Source organism: Saccoglossus kowalevskii, chromosome 2, assembly GCF_978046115.1.
Source record: "Saccoglossus kowalevskii chromosome 2, keSacKowa6.1, whole genome shotgun sequence".
NCBI classification, from domain to species: Eukaryota; Metazoa; Hemichordata; class Enteropneusta; family Harrimaniidae; genus Saccoglossus; species Saccoglossus kowalevskii.
The window spans coordinates 15,068,454-15,084,108 of record NC_140642.1 but is presented as its reverse complement, the minus strand read 5'-3'; the positions used below and the strand labels follow the sequence as shown (position 1 = coordinate 15,084,108).

At 32.9% G+C, this 15,655-nt stretch overlaps 1 protein-coding gene across 4 annotated transcripts in view; it reads right to left on the bottom strand.

Moving 5' to 3' along the window:
• Positions 1-5,653: 5,653 nt before the first annotated feature.
• LOC100370721 (EH domain-binding protein 1-like) overlaps positions 5,654-15,655 on the bottom strand; it is a 79,025-nt gene continuing 69,023 nt past the window's right edge. For all 4 annotated transcript variants that reach the window (XM_085491985.1, XM_085491991.1, XM_085491988.1 and 1 more), the window contains 4 exons: positions 11,149-11,242; positions 10,489-10,562; positions 6,371-6,485; positions 5,654-5,956 (listed from right to left, as the gene is read on the bottom strand). In XM_085491985.1, the coding sequence (XP_085348111.1) occupies positions 5,875-5,956; positions 6,371-6,485; positions 10,489-10,562; positions 11,149-11,242 (365 nt within the window). In that variant the 3' untranslated portion in view covers positions 5,654-5,874. The remainder of the gene's footprint in view (positions 5,957-6,370; positions 6,486-10,488; positions 10,563-11,148; positions 11,243-15,655) is intronic.

The window sequence follows — 15,655 nt, the reverse complement described above, 5'->3', positions numbered from 1 at the left end:
GTTTGTTTAAAATCAAGATGGGGATCAATAATCAAATAATTTTTAAGTGGAGGGGTACTAGTATTTCACAATTTCAGAAAGTTGGTGTATATATGTATATGCTAAAAATTGGGTTTAAAAAGCAAGCAACATGTTAACTGTATAGATATGTTGATTCTGATACAAAATCAATCCGGTTAGGAATCATTTTTAACTAAAAATATCCAAAATATTCACCGAAGTTTAAAAGCATGCTGATGTACTCCTACAACAATATAAAATCCCACTGCCTTGGAAATGATTATATCAGAACACATTAAAGTTTATAATTTGGAAAATGATAAAAACACCAAACGAAAAAATAATTCAGAAAATATAGAAAATACCTAGACACAACCTTGCAATCAAGGGCATGTGAGATTAGTTTTAAAGAATGAGCCAAACTCTTGTTGAATATTGAGTAAGACAATACATCAGCTATGCATGGCCATCTTTACTCACCGAGATTGGTGAAAGAATCTGTTTTTTTATGTATTTTATTAACATGATTATATAATGGAATGCAAACCTAAATATTAATACATTATTAAACATATATTCAATCTATAAATTATTTTAAGAAAGAAAAAAAAGTATACTACCAATGAAACAAGAAATTAATATAATGAGTATTGCAGAAAAAAAGGCACCTTGTTTTGTCAAGGGGGAAAAATAGACACACATTTATCATGTTGAGTAGGATTCACTTCTCCACAAAACACGCGTGATAGAATGCACATCTGTATTTTCATAGAGAGTTGAGCTTGTTGTGACATTCACTAATACGGCAGCTGAAAAGACATTTTGAAAAATAATAACAAAAACAAACTTCTCATGTAAACTGACTGAAATTTACCACAATTAAAATTTACATTTTGATTAATGTAGAATTACAAAGAGATCTAATTCAAGCAGTGGAAATAACATTTCTAGCATAAAATTTGAAATAGCAAAGACCCAGATGCACGATAACATGTCTCTGAATATTAATGAGCTAATTTGCATACAGTGTAAATGATGTCCATGGCAGTACACCGAAAGTTTGCATAAATACAAGTTGACCTGAATAAACTCGCATTTTGCATCAACACAATACATAATTCACAACACTATATGCATTTCTTTTTAGTCTGCTTACCACACAAAAGCTCACCTCACAGCTTGTGATCAGGTATTATTACTGCTTGCATATTATGAATATAGTTTCAGAAAAGTCACTATTTTACAATATTTACACTAAAATCTAGTATATTTTAATCACCAGAATGTTTTGCTTGAAGTAAATTTTCAAATTCAAACAGACATGGTTCAGTATTTGTTTATAATTGTTGAAAGATGCAAGCAAATTGCAAAATGACAGAGGGATGGTTTGGAGTTTCACCTGCCACAAAATATAATAATAGGTTCCATCTATATTAGGTTCAGGAAAACTGTCATCTTTGACTCTGTGATTTAAATATGCGTCTTCTATACGTACATTACCATAAAACAAAGCTACCAGTACACTAGAACTATCAGGTTCCTAATTGAATGAGATGTAACTGTGATAAACTGAAAGATGGTGGTTGACACACTGAAAATGTGTTTAATAGTAAAATTGTAACAGTAAAAAACAGAACGGTAGAATCCTTGATTTTGATGTAATATTAACATTAAAATGGCTGCAATTCAGCCATCTTGAACCAAATTATGAAGTGAAAGGACATACATATGTACCAAAAAATATACACGTTTGTGAAGTGTTAATGTGATCAGCTGAGACACATCTGACATACAGGTTCAGAACTGACGAAATCCCGCACACACACACACATGCAAGTCAATCCCTGGGAACTTAAATTTCAGTAAAAATAAATTTTAGTATCATATCATATAAAATATGCCAAATTGGGAAAATAAAATCAACCCAATTTAAAACAAGCATCGACATTGCACAGTTCCTGTTCTGTATTTAAAAAATCTATCACTAGCAGCGACCCAGGAGTGTGGGTGTACTTTTGGCTAAATAGTGCTGTAATGCGATCAGTTATTATTGATAATGTTCTGCAAAGGGCTTATATGTGGTTTAGTCACCAAAAAATATAATGTGCAACCAAAATCCAGTGGGTAGAATCATTGTAGGAAACCATGCTAGCCATCTCAGATAAACCGTTGTAATAGGATCAGTGTGCAAAGCATATTTTTCAGTGCACTTGCATCTCTCAATGTATTGTATGTTTAGCAACTTGGGATCAAATAACCCAATATGCATAACCTTAATTTTATAGTTTTTAACAAAATAGTAGTCAATTTTGATCAAATCGCAAAATAACATATCCTATAGTACTAGCTATGAGTGTAGTACTTTAGTGTGCAAACTGAATGAGTTGAAAGATTAGTTAGGAATTTAAATAGACATAAATAAAAAAAGTGGCCACCAATCACCCATTTTAGTTTGAATCTCAAAAAAAAAAATGATGTAACCCAAATATGCATGATATTGGTACAAACTTTTGATGAAATGTCATTTCATTTTCGAGAAATAGTTCAGGACACGTTCAGAAATGGCCTTCAGTCCACCATGTTTGATGAAATGGTAATAAAAATCAACGTGCATACATCTTTGTATCAACTTTAAATGGGATTGGTCAAAGCATGCCCAATAAATGGATTTGAATGCATGGACAAAACCCAAATCAATAAAGTCTTTGATTTTGGCCTTCATCCAAAACAGGGACTAATAAGGTAAACCACAGTACCTAAAAAGGTGTTGTTTGGATCTGCTTGTCATGTATACTCACTTCCAAAGTAGGATGTAGACCAGTTAATCATGGCAACTAAAATTGAATTTGCTTTCGCCAGGTCAAATATTTAACTCCTAATTTGCACATAAAGGCATGTGTGATATACAACTTACCACTTTATTTTCAGGTAGAAAAATGTAAAGATACTCCAGCACTTTACTAGCTTGTCAGAACTGTACTTGCATATCTTGTTCTGCACACCATGTTTCTTTTACACAAACTACCGGGTATACAGAGATTACTTATATACTAAACTATACCAAAAATGACAGTGCACCTCTACCTACAATATTTAATGGTCTTACATAAAATTTGTTATATTAGTACGTGGAAAACCACCCTATAGAATTTGATCACTTTTTTCAACACCAAGAAACCATCTTAGCTTAACCTTTTCACCACCAGTTCCCTCTTTTCACTAAATAGTTCTGTCATAGTGTGCATTTTCCTTCAGAAAATTTAGACAAAAATAACCAATTCTGTTAAGGTTCCTCTACAGAAATATTGATGAATACTAGAAAAAAGTGCAGAACAAATTTGGGCGAGAAAATCTGGTGGTGAAAAGGTTAATACTATAAAAAATGTTTTGCTTTCAATAATTTCATGACTGCAAACATATGTTTAGGACCCCCAGTGAATTGCTCACTGTTACTACCTGGTAATTTTTTGCTGTTTCACTGACTTGTGAAATTTGTGAAAATTGTCAGGTAAATTAAAGTAGTCTACAGTACCCATCCGTATTTCACTGCTGTGCATATATAGTATGTAGGATTATAAGGTATCACCAAAATATTGGGCAGGTTGAAATCACAGGATTTTTGTGGGCAGTAGAGCATGATATGGTCTGCTTTAATAGTCAATCCCTCCAATTAGAGTTTTTTTTACAGAGCACTAATTTTGTTTCTCAAGGTAAACAGAAAATATAGAAATAACAGATGCCAGTATATATCATAACTATGTATTATTTCCGTAAATAGGTAGAGAAAAGTATTAACCTGTAAGCCAGGATATATCTTGCATTAAAAATAAATATGCCACACTGTCATAGTATCTACGGTAACTGTTTAACAATACTGGCATCAATGTATAAAAAAAAAAAAAAAAAACGGGAAAAAAAAAACAAAACAAAATAACAAGCCAGAAACTGAATGAGTATTAAAATACATAGGTTATAGCTATCAAATCTTCAAAATAACAAATTTCAACAAGCAGCCTATCGGCTGAGATAGCTCCGCTGTTAGCAATGCACATTTCAATTAAAGAACTGAAGACATCATTAGAAAATGAACAATATGAATAGTATCAAAGCAATCGGACTTACAGTTTTTAACAAGAAGTCGAAAATATCACTTTTTACCAAAAATTACAAAAATATTCACCAAAATAAATTAATTAGAGAATTGAAGATATCATCACAAAATGAACAAATCTGAGAGAGTTCCACATGTAGTACCTATATATGTAATATCAAAGCAATCGGACTTACAGTTTTCAACAAGAAGTCGAAAATACCACTTTTTACCAAAAATGGCAAAAATATTCACCAAAATTAGAGAACTGAAGATATCATCACAAAATGAACAAATCTGAGAAAGGTCTACATGTAGTATCTATATATGTAATATCAAAGCAATTGAACTATTGATTTTTAACAAGAAGTCGAAAATATCACTTTTTACCAAAAATTACAAAAATATTCACCAAAATTAGAGAATTGAAGATATCATCACAAAATGAACAAATCTGAGAAAGGTCCACATGTAGTATCTATATATGTAATATCAAAGCAATCGGACTTGCGGTTTTTAACAAGAAGTCAAAAATATCACTTTTTACCAAAAATGACAAAAATATTCACCAAAATTAGAGAATTGAAGATATCATCACGAAATGAACAAATCTGAGAGAGGTCTACATGTTGTACCTATATATGTAATATCAAAGTAATTGCACTTGCGGTTTTTAACAAGAAGTCGAAAATATCACTTTTTACCAAAAATGACAAAAATATTCACCAAAATTAGAGAATTGAAGATATCAACATGAAATGAACAAACCTAAGAGAGGTCTACCCAAGGTACATATACACCAAGTATCAAAGCATTCAGGCTTGTAGTTTTCAAGAAGAAGTCGAAAAAGTAAAACATTGACACGGACGACGACGACGGACAATCACTCATATGATAAGCTCCGCTCGACAAAGTCGACAGCGAAGCTAAAAATACAGGGGAGAGAAAAGATATACATATATTTTAAAAGTGAATCATGTGTTAATCTGGAGTGGGTTAGGGCTTTACAGCTTACTACCTTCTGCATGGATGAGATATTTTGGAGAGATAAACAATGTACTGGTCAAGTGCTGAAGCTGGCATCATTCATGCAGCTTACTCACAGACAACATAAACACAGTGTACAAGTCACATATGCATTTGTTGACAGAAATACTAGAAGAAGCTACTAGAAACAACAGAAGTGAATGGGGTGTGCAATGCTAATCTTGGATGGCTTGGACAGCCAGAGGCAATATGCTGGTGTGTCCACTGTGTATTATGGCTTGCATACACTCCCCCATTCATTGCAAGCATCTACTGCACATCAAACTATTGTTAGCATTGTATGCAGTACAATAAGGGATGCAAGTTTATAGTATATGCACACATAGTCAATTATAAATATTTGAGGTGAACCAATGGGGCACCAAAGCAGTTACACAACTGTGAATGAAATTACACAGTTTAAAATTGGGACACCACTGAACATTCATGATCAAAAACAAACGCTGCTATTTATATGATTTTTGCCCCCACCTCTCTCTGGCATTGAAAACACCATGGAATGAAACCAAATCAATATTACTGTGAAAAACATTTCTTTCTTTACTCTTTGTTTTAGCAATCCATCAGTGGAAATTAATCATGAGTGAACAATATTTTTGATGACAAGAGTGCAGAGTAGCGGAGTAGACTACATCTGTTGTGGTTAGTTTGGTGTGATCTCCATTTGAATGGTAATATATGGCACAAGTTGCATTCACCATGTCAGTAACATATTGAAATGTCAGTAAGGCACAGCCCTATTGTACAACACACTTTTCTTGTTTGACTCTCACACCTTTGCTCACAGCACTTTCCAGATGTTCGTATTCTTCCTCGGCACTGCAATATGGAAGAACAAAAGCAGCAGTTGAAATAAATGTATGCCATGCAAGCAACAGTAGATTCTTGTATTGTGTAATCTGTATATAATTTTATTATAACGGAAGACTCCATATGTTTAACTTGAAATTAAATGATGGTCAGTAATAAGAAAGCAAATATTTCTTAACTTCAATTATCTTCCCCCATGAGGTTATTATATTCACTGTTCAGCACACCACAAAATTATGGAAGCATATCTAATTTGCAACCGTTATTTAAACAGTTATGGTTTTTTTTTATTCGGTTAAATGACATATGGATATAATTCCTTCAGAATGGAGGGGTGGTGTGCTCGTCCTTTCAAACCAACACAGAGAGGGTTGGCTGTTGGGTACATGCTTGCTTTTTATTGAACACCATGCTCAGACTTACGCTCTTTCCTGCTCGTCTAATGTCTGAACCAGTTCATCTCGTTTATTTACCAAAATAACAAGCTCTTCCAATAACAGCTGTTCCCTTTTCCTTTCAGCTTCTGTCTTTTGCCAGTCTAGTGATACAAGCAAGAAAGGAATATGGTATTTTACCCAATCTGTCTGTCTGTGCAACTGTGACTGAGTCATCCAAGGTGAAGCATTCATTATAACAACATTTTGAGGGTCATGTATCATACAAAGAAATGAATCAACACTGTAACATGTGTTTGTATGGTGATTAATTAAATAAGAAACATCCTCTGCTATCATATCATATCCTATTGAATTTTACAATCATTTGTATTGTCTTCTAAATTTAGTAATATTCACTGATTTACATTGACGTGCACAGACTCAGTTGCAAAGAAAAAACAACAACATAGGTACACGTGCGATGAGGCTTCATAGTTGAATCTCCATTTCAAACATCCAGTTTGTAACATATAGCATCTCTTTATATGCACCTAGCAACAACGGCAAATGTTGAACTTTCAGCACAAGCACAGACAGTATTATCGATATTTAATTTACACAATTGCAAAATCGGCCACACAAGTGGAATGAAATCCAGAATAAATAAAACAAATTTGCTCTTGTGAATATTACACCCATTGTTATTCTCAAGTAATAAATAAAGTATTATATTTATAATTTTATTAAAAAAATTAGATGAGTGTGTAACTGTCTCTGTCTGGAATTATACACACAAACTGCAATGGTCAATGAACACAATAGCTGTGACATCTGTGCACGAAAGCTGACACCAAAAGTGAACAACCCATATCATGTGATCTGACATGTAAAATTTACCACTCAATTAACAAATGTAGATAAAAACAATTGAATACAACATTTTGTAATTATCTTGAACAATACCATAGAAAAGAAATAATTATATTTAATGCTTTAATTTAATTACAACTTATTTTTACAGAAATCAACATTTTTGTGTATTGTGCGCTAATAAATCTAAATTCATTAGCAGTGAATTTTATTTCACTGATTTAACTTACTGGCAAAATAGTGAAAAGCAGTCATTGTCAATTACATATTCCCACTAGTGTGTTGGGTGAAATTGCACTAAGCTGACATAACAAGAAAAAGTATGTCTATTATCATGTTTAATAATCGGTTGTTGACACGCTCAACATAAAAATGGGTCTTGGCACAGTTTTGAGTTAATCATGTCACAATCACAAATATAAATACAAGATCATAAATAATAAATACAAGATGAAGTCCTTCAGGTGTAATATTTTGATGTCCAAATTTTAAAAGTTATGTCTTGTCTTTGTACCAACATAAAATGTCCAATAAATTAGCAATACAATGTAAAAATGACTACTAGTACTGTAAACTTAATTTTATCAACATGACGTATTTCAAAAAGTGACAACATTCAAAGACAAAATTTCGCAAAAGTCTCTGTGACTCATCCGTATGCTCACTGCTACAAAATTTATTTGAAATCACACAGGGAGTCAGACTGACGTACTTACCAATCAACAATCAAACAATCTATTATGTTGCAGTAATATTTTCTATTCCAATATGCAATCTAAGCTTATCTGATGACCACTTCCCTATGTTGCAGTAATATTTTCTATTACAATATGTAATCTAAGCTGATCTGATGACCACTTCCCTATGTTGCAGTAATATTTTCTATTACAATATGTAATCTAAGCTGATCTGATGACCACTTCCCTATGTTGCAGTAATATTTTCTATTACAATATGTAATCTAAGCTGATCTGATGACCACTTCCCTATGTTGCAGTGATACTTTCTATTCCAATATGTAATCTAAGCTGATCTGATGACCACTTCCCTATGTTGCAGTGATACTTTCTATTACAATATGTAATCTAAGCTGATCTGATAACCACTTTCCTATGTTGCAGTAATATTTTCTATTACAATATGTAATCTAAGCTGATCTGATGACCACTTCCCTATGTTGCAGTAATATTTTCTATTACAATATGTAATCTAAGCTGATCTGATGACCACTTCCCTATGTTGCAGTAATATTTTCTATTACAATATGTAATCTAAGCTGATCTGATAACCACTTCCCTATGTTGCAGTAATATTTTCTATTACAATATGTAATCTAAGCTGATCTGATGACCACTTCCCTATGTTGCAGTAATATTTTCTATTACAATATGCAATCTAAGCTGATCTGATGAACACTTCCCTATGTTGCAGTAATACTTTCTATTACAATATGTAATCTAAGCTGATCTGATGACCACTTCCCTATGTTGCAGTAATACTTTCTATTACAATATGTAATCTAAGCTGATCTGATGACCACTTCCCTATGTTGCAGTAATACTTTCTATTACAATATGTAATCTAAGCTGATCTGATGACCACTTCCCTATGTTGCAGTAATATTTTCTATTACAATATGTAATCTAAGCTGATCTGATGACCACTTCCCTATGTTGCAGTAATACTTTCTATTACAATATGCAATCTAAGCTGATCTGATGACCACTTCCCTATGTTGCAGTAATACTTTCTATTACAATATGCAATCTAAGCTGATCTGATGACCACTTCCCTATGTTGCAGTAATACTTTCTATTCCAATATGTAATCTAAGCTGATCTGATGACCACTTCCCTATGTTGCAGTAATACTTTCTATTACAATATGCAATCTAAGCTGATCTGATGACCACTTCCCTATGTTGCAGTAATACTTTCTATTACAATATGCAATCTAAGCTGATCTGATGACCACTTCCCTATGTTGCAGTAATACTTTCTATTCCAATATGTAATCTAAGCTGATCTGATGACCACTTCCCTATGTTGCAGAAATACTTTCTATTACAATATGCAATCTAAGCTGATCTGATGACCACTTCCCTATGTTGCAGTAATATTTTCTATTACGATATGTAATCTAAGCTGATCTGATGACCACTTCCCTATGTTGCAGAAAAACTTTCTATTACAATATGTAATCTAAGCTGATCTGATGACCACTTCCCTATGTTGCAGAAATACTTTCTATTACAATATGTAATCTAAGCTGATCTGATGACCACTTCCCTATGTTGCAGAAATACTTTCTATTACAATATGTAATCTAAGCTGATCTGATGACCACTTCCCTATGTTGCAGTGATACTTTCTATTACAATATGTAATCTAAGCTGATCTGATGACCACTTCCCTATGTTGCAGTAATATTTTCTATTACAATATGTAATCTAAGCTGATCTGATGACCACTTCCCTATGTTGCAGTGATACTTTCTATTACAATATGTAATCTAAGCTGATCTGATAACCACTTTCCTATGTTGCAGTAATATTTTCTATTACAATATGTAATCTAAGCTGATCTGATGACCACTTCCCTATGTTGCAGTAATACTTTCTATTACAATATGCAATCTAAGCTGATCTGATGACCACTTCCCTATGTTGCAGTAATATTTTCTATTACAATATGTAATCTAAGCTGATCTGATGACCACTTCCCTATGTTGCAGTAATATTTTCTATTACAATATGTAATCTAAGCTGATCTGATGACCACTTCCCTATGTTGCAGTAATACTTTCTATTACAATATGCAATCTAAGCTGATCTGATGACCACTTCCCTATGTTGCAGTAATATTTTCTATTACAATATGTAATCTAAGCTGATCTGATGACCACTTCCCTATGTTGCAGTGATACTTTCTATTACAATATGTAATCTAAGCTGATCTGATAACCACTTTCCTATGTTGCAGTAATACTTTCTATTACAATATGTAATCTAAGCTGATCTGATGACCACTTCCCTATGTTGCAGTGATACTTTCTATTACAATATGTAATCTAAGCTGATCTGATAACCACTTTCCTATGTTGCAGTAATATTTTCTATTACAATATGTAATCTAAGCTGATCTTCTAACCACTTCCTTATGTTGCAGTATTACAATATGCAATCTAATCTGATCTGATGACCACTACAACAACACATGCATAGAAAACAGAAACAATGACAACAGAGACAATGAAGGATGAATAATTCATGATCTGATTTAACATGAAACTCACCCTCGATGGACATAATTTTCCTCAGTTCTCTATTTAACAACTCAAATCTTCTCTCCAAGTCCTGCTCTTGTTCTCTGTAGAGAATTAGAAAAGATCCACATTACTCTAGGTATTGACAAATGATCTCCTCAATATCTCTTTAATTTGAAACCTTTATCAACATTTTATTTTCAGTCCTATACTCCCATTAGATTCTATCTGATATAGGGACAACTGAATCAATCACAAATAAATATGTGTTAAAATGTTAGGTGAGGGAAATCAGGTCTAGCCTTTTGAAAATGACCAAGGAGCTAAAACCTTCATTCTCCAGAACACAGAAACACACAGTTGATTAGAAGCGCTATGCTATTAAGATATATTCAAAATGGTATGGAATAAGAAAGTGAGAATAAAGTATTTTAAGTCTTGATTTGGGTGAATGATAATTAATAATTTCCTCGAATAGAAAATTGAGATTTCACAGTTGTCATGTTGTGTTCCCTGGGGATATATACAATGCATGTTGAAACAGAATTCAAACACAAACACTTACCAGAATAAAATTAAATAATAGGAGATGTATGAATCATGTTCTATAAAACTGGTTTATGCAGCATTAAAGCTTTTAATAGAGGCACTGAAGGTGACAATACAAACAAATAAATGCTAATAACTTACAGTATACTCAGTTGTTCTTGGCGACGAATGAGAGCATTTTTTTTGTTCACCAGGGTGAACCATTCCCGCATCAGTTCAGCTTCTTGTTTTGTGCCTAGAAGGCAAAACACAGATCAACTGTACATCAGATCAACTCCCTAAGTATGATACATAAGTTATGAAATATGATCATGCCAATCTCTGCCTATCATGTGCATTACATTTAATTTAATAAAACTTTAATTGTAGCTAATCTCTTGGTAGTGGTACCGTAATATTTGTTGGTCTCACACAGCATCCAATATTACATTCTGTCCCCCCCCCTCCCTTCAGGTGTTACATATACCTGACATGTGATATATTAAAATAATAATCCATTTTTCAATATTCTTCTCAGGGTCACATGTCCACTTTAATCCTTCCGTTCTGGTACCCATAAGCCCGAGAGTAGTCTTTTATTCATAGTTGGGTAAATTTGCTAACTTGAAGGTAATCCAGGGACAACTGAAGCTGGTCTAATTATTCAGAGTAACAAATCAAGTATAAATAGTCTTATTTAATTTACAGAAGATTATATCGGAAACTGAACAGTAATTCCATCAGACAATGGGAACAACAGAAATTCAAGAAAATATCATTAATATTAATTGGAATCAATGAACAGATCATGAAAAGAAACTATTCTCTATTACTGAAATTAAAACCACAAATGCCCACATCTGTTCACTTCATATCACGTGTGACCTCTCGAAAGTCAGATATCATTTCAAATAAATGGTCATTCTTATTAGAAAACAATATATTTTAGAATTAAATTTCACAGATATGGCTTTATAATGTTGCCTAGAGGGGAGAAAAGGCATGAAGTACTTCTTGGAATAGAGACAACATTTACTGAACACTAAAGGTTTAGACAAGATGCCTGTAAATGTGAGTACGGTAAAAACAAAAACAGCTCTACATACAAAGTACAGTCCTTATATCTAGTTTAAAAACGACGTCCTAAATGAATCCTAATAATATATATGATATAGCAATAGTATAGTCTAAAGCAGTGTAATAATTATCTACATGTGTAATAAAAATCCCAGCAATCTGATTGTCCATGCAAGAAGATTGAACATTTGACATCATGGTTTAGTATCAGCAAATGCGCTAATATCTCAAGATGTTGGTGGTTTTACAAAATATTTCTTGAAATACTATTAAGAATTATATTAATTTGAATATGTCTGGTAGATTCAAAGGTCTGTTAAAACTTAAATGGTAAAGCCAATTTGCCATTTTTCAAATAATATAATGTAATTTTTGCTTTCTCCATGTAAACTGGCAATTGTTATGTAAAGGCCATGGTTTAAATTGACTACAAAATTTAATGTTACCAAAGCATCTATGAAACCATAAATATAGTGATGGCTAAAAAATATCCACTACATAAAATACAAGTTCTCAAGGCACTGGCAAGATATCTGATCACATCCATATATTTATCAGCAATGGAGAATAATGTTTTACTTGTACTATGGAAGACAAACTATTTTAGCTCTGCTGTGTAAAATTGAAAGCAACAGCATTATTAAATAGTACATGCCCATTTCCTATTTGTCAAAACCGTCAGTTTGATTAATCATGTCGTAATTAGTAGATCACCACATTATAACAAAACATAAACAAATCTTAAAAACAATTTTTTTTCTTGAGAAACAGGAATAATTTGGAATGCTACTATGTTTTCATGATGTGGGAAATGATAAGTCTGATTTCAATGGAACATCACAGTTGATTACTGATATTTTGTCAATTAAACTATAGGCACTTGTTTATGTTTTGCATGATTGTGTGTGTTCGCAATGGCTAGTTAGCCTTGGGTTGGCAAGAAGTGGTCATTCCCACCCAGAAATAAAACAAGCAGCCTATCGGCTGAGATAGCTCCGCTGTTAGCAATGCACATTTCAATTAAAGAACTGAAGACATCATTAGAAAATGAACAATATGAATAGTATCAAAGCAATCGGACTTGCAGTTTTTAACAAGAAGTCGAAAATATCACTTTTTACCAAAAATTACAAAAATATTCACCAAAATAAATAGAGAATTGAAGATATCATCACAAAACAAACAAATCTGAGAGAGGTCCACATGTAGTACCTATATATGTAATATCAAAGCAATCGGACTTACAGTTTTCAACAAGAAGTCGAAAATATCACTTTTTACCAAAAATGACAAAAATATTCACCAAAATTAGAGAACTGAAGATATCATCACAAAATGAACAAATCTGAGAAAGGTCTACATGTAGTATCTATATATGTAATATCAAAGCAATTGAACTTTTGGTTTTTAACAAGAAGTCGAAAATATCACTTTTTACCAAAAATTACAAAAATATTCACCAAAATTAGAGAATTGAAGATATCATCACGAAATGAACAAATCTGAGAGAGATCCACATGTAGTACCTATATATGTAGTATCAAAGCAATTGGACTTGCGGTTTTTAACAAGAAGTCGAAAATATCACTTTTTACCAAAAATGACAAAAAATATTCACCAAAATTAGAGAATTAAAGATATCATTACAAAATGAACAAATCTGAGAGAGGTCCACATGTAGTACCTATATATGTAATATCAAAGCAATTGCACTTGCGGTTTTTAACAAGAAGTCGAAAATATCACTTTTTACCAAAAATTACAAAAATATTCACCAAAATTAGAGAATTGAAGATATCAACATGAAATGAACAAACCTAAGAGAGGTCTACCCAAGGTACATATACACCAAGTATCAAAGCATTCAGGCTTGTAGTTTTCAAGAAGAAGTCGAAAAAGTAAAACATTGACACGGACGACGACGACGGAGGACAATCACTCATATGATAAGCTCCGCTCGACAAAGTCGACAGCGGAGCTAATAACGGCATTTGTTTGTTGTTATTCAATATATATGGACATGTCTCAATTATTAAAACAACTTATCAGCAACTTTGGTGAGCTAGTTTCGATCAGTGTTTTCGCATGCTGGTTGGCAAAAATGTTAACAATGGCGTCACAATGCTACAGCCTATATTTCACCTTCGAACTAAAGCACCACAGGGAATTAACAAACTCATTCCCTTGAATGTCTAAGAAACAGTTTGTTGACATTCCATGATGTTATAGTTTATGACAATAATGACCACCAATGGGTTAAATTTCATCAAAACAAAAACAAATTAAAACATAAATTGACATGAATATGTATCAAACTTGTCTTTAGAACAAAATTGGTCAAGGGGTGTCCGAGAGTTGATGTGTAACGAACAGAACTTATAACATATGTCCCCATTTCGAACTATTTCGAAATATTTTGTGGGGAAATGCACTTTCAATACAATAAAAACAAAATTAGACAATACTGTTTTAGCTAAAATTCAATAACTTATTCGTTTAAGTTTTTCTCAGTATGGAAAGACAATGTAGGTTTGGTTACTCTGCTTAAACTGATATTATTTCATAATTGCATTTCTAAATCCTGGATATCTAAATACAATTAACAACGTTGTCTTAAAAATAACATGGTTAAATATACTTTTTATTGACATTTAGAGTTTACACGGTAAGTCCATAAGATCTATGCCACCTAAGGGACTAACATATTACTTTCACTATCAAATGTAGGAAGTAAGAAAAAACAAAAACAGTATAATTGATTTGGATCATATATCAACCAACATAGAATGCAGTCTACCGTATGTAATCTTCCATCAATTACCATACCCTACCCTCCAAATAATTTGTTGGTTTTAATTTGACTGATTGGACTGATTATAGAACCATGTTTTTTTGGTACTCCATCTCAGCTCTTTCTTCATGGGCTAATGATTCAGCACTAATATAAAACAACCACAGTCACTCAGGGCAAAGTGGAACAAGTCATTGTCAATGACACGTCCCCGTTCCGTTCATATTTGAGTGACATATACATTCAAAGCAGATCATGACCGAAATGCACCTGCATATGTACAACACATTGTGCTAAATCTGAACAAAATCCATCCATGCATGACTGAGATCCGGTTCTGGAATTGTGAAAATACGTGATTTTGATGCATTTTCGGCCTTAAAATGGCCATCATTCCGCTATTGTTAAGCAGATCATGAAACAAATGCACATATCTATTTGTGACATGATGTACCATGTGTGTGTGAAATTTGAACTTGATCAATCCAGACATGTCTTGGATACGGATCCAGAACTGAATTCTTTAACAAAATGGCCGCCAGTCGGCCATTTCGAACTTGATCCGAAAAAAAAAGACGTGCATCAAGGTCCTATTATGTTTAATGTATGTACCAAATTTGAACAAAATCCATCCATGCATGACTGAGATCCGGTTCTGGAATAGTGAAAATACGTGATTTTGATGCATTTTCGGCCTTAAAATGGCCATCATTCCGCTATTGTTAAGCAGATCATGAAACAAATGCACATATCTATTTGTGACATGATGTACCATGTGTGTGTGAAATTTGAACTTGATCA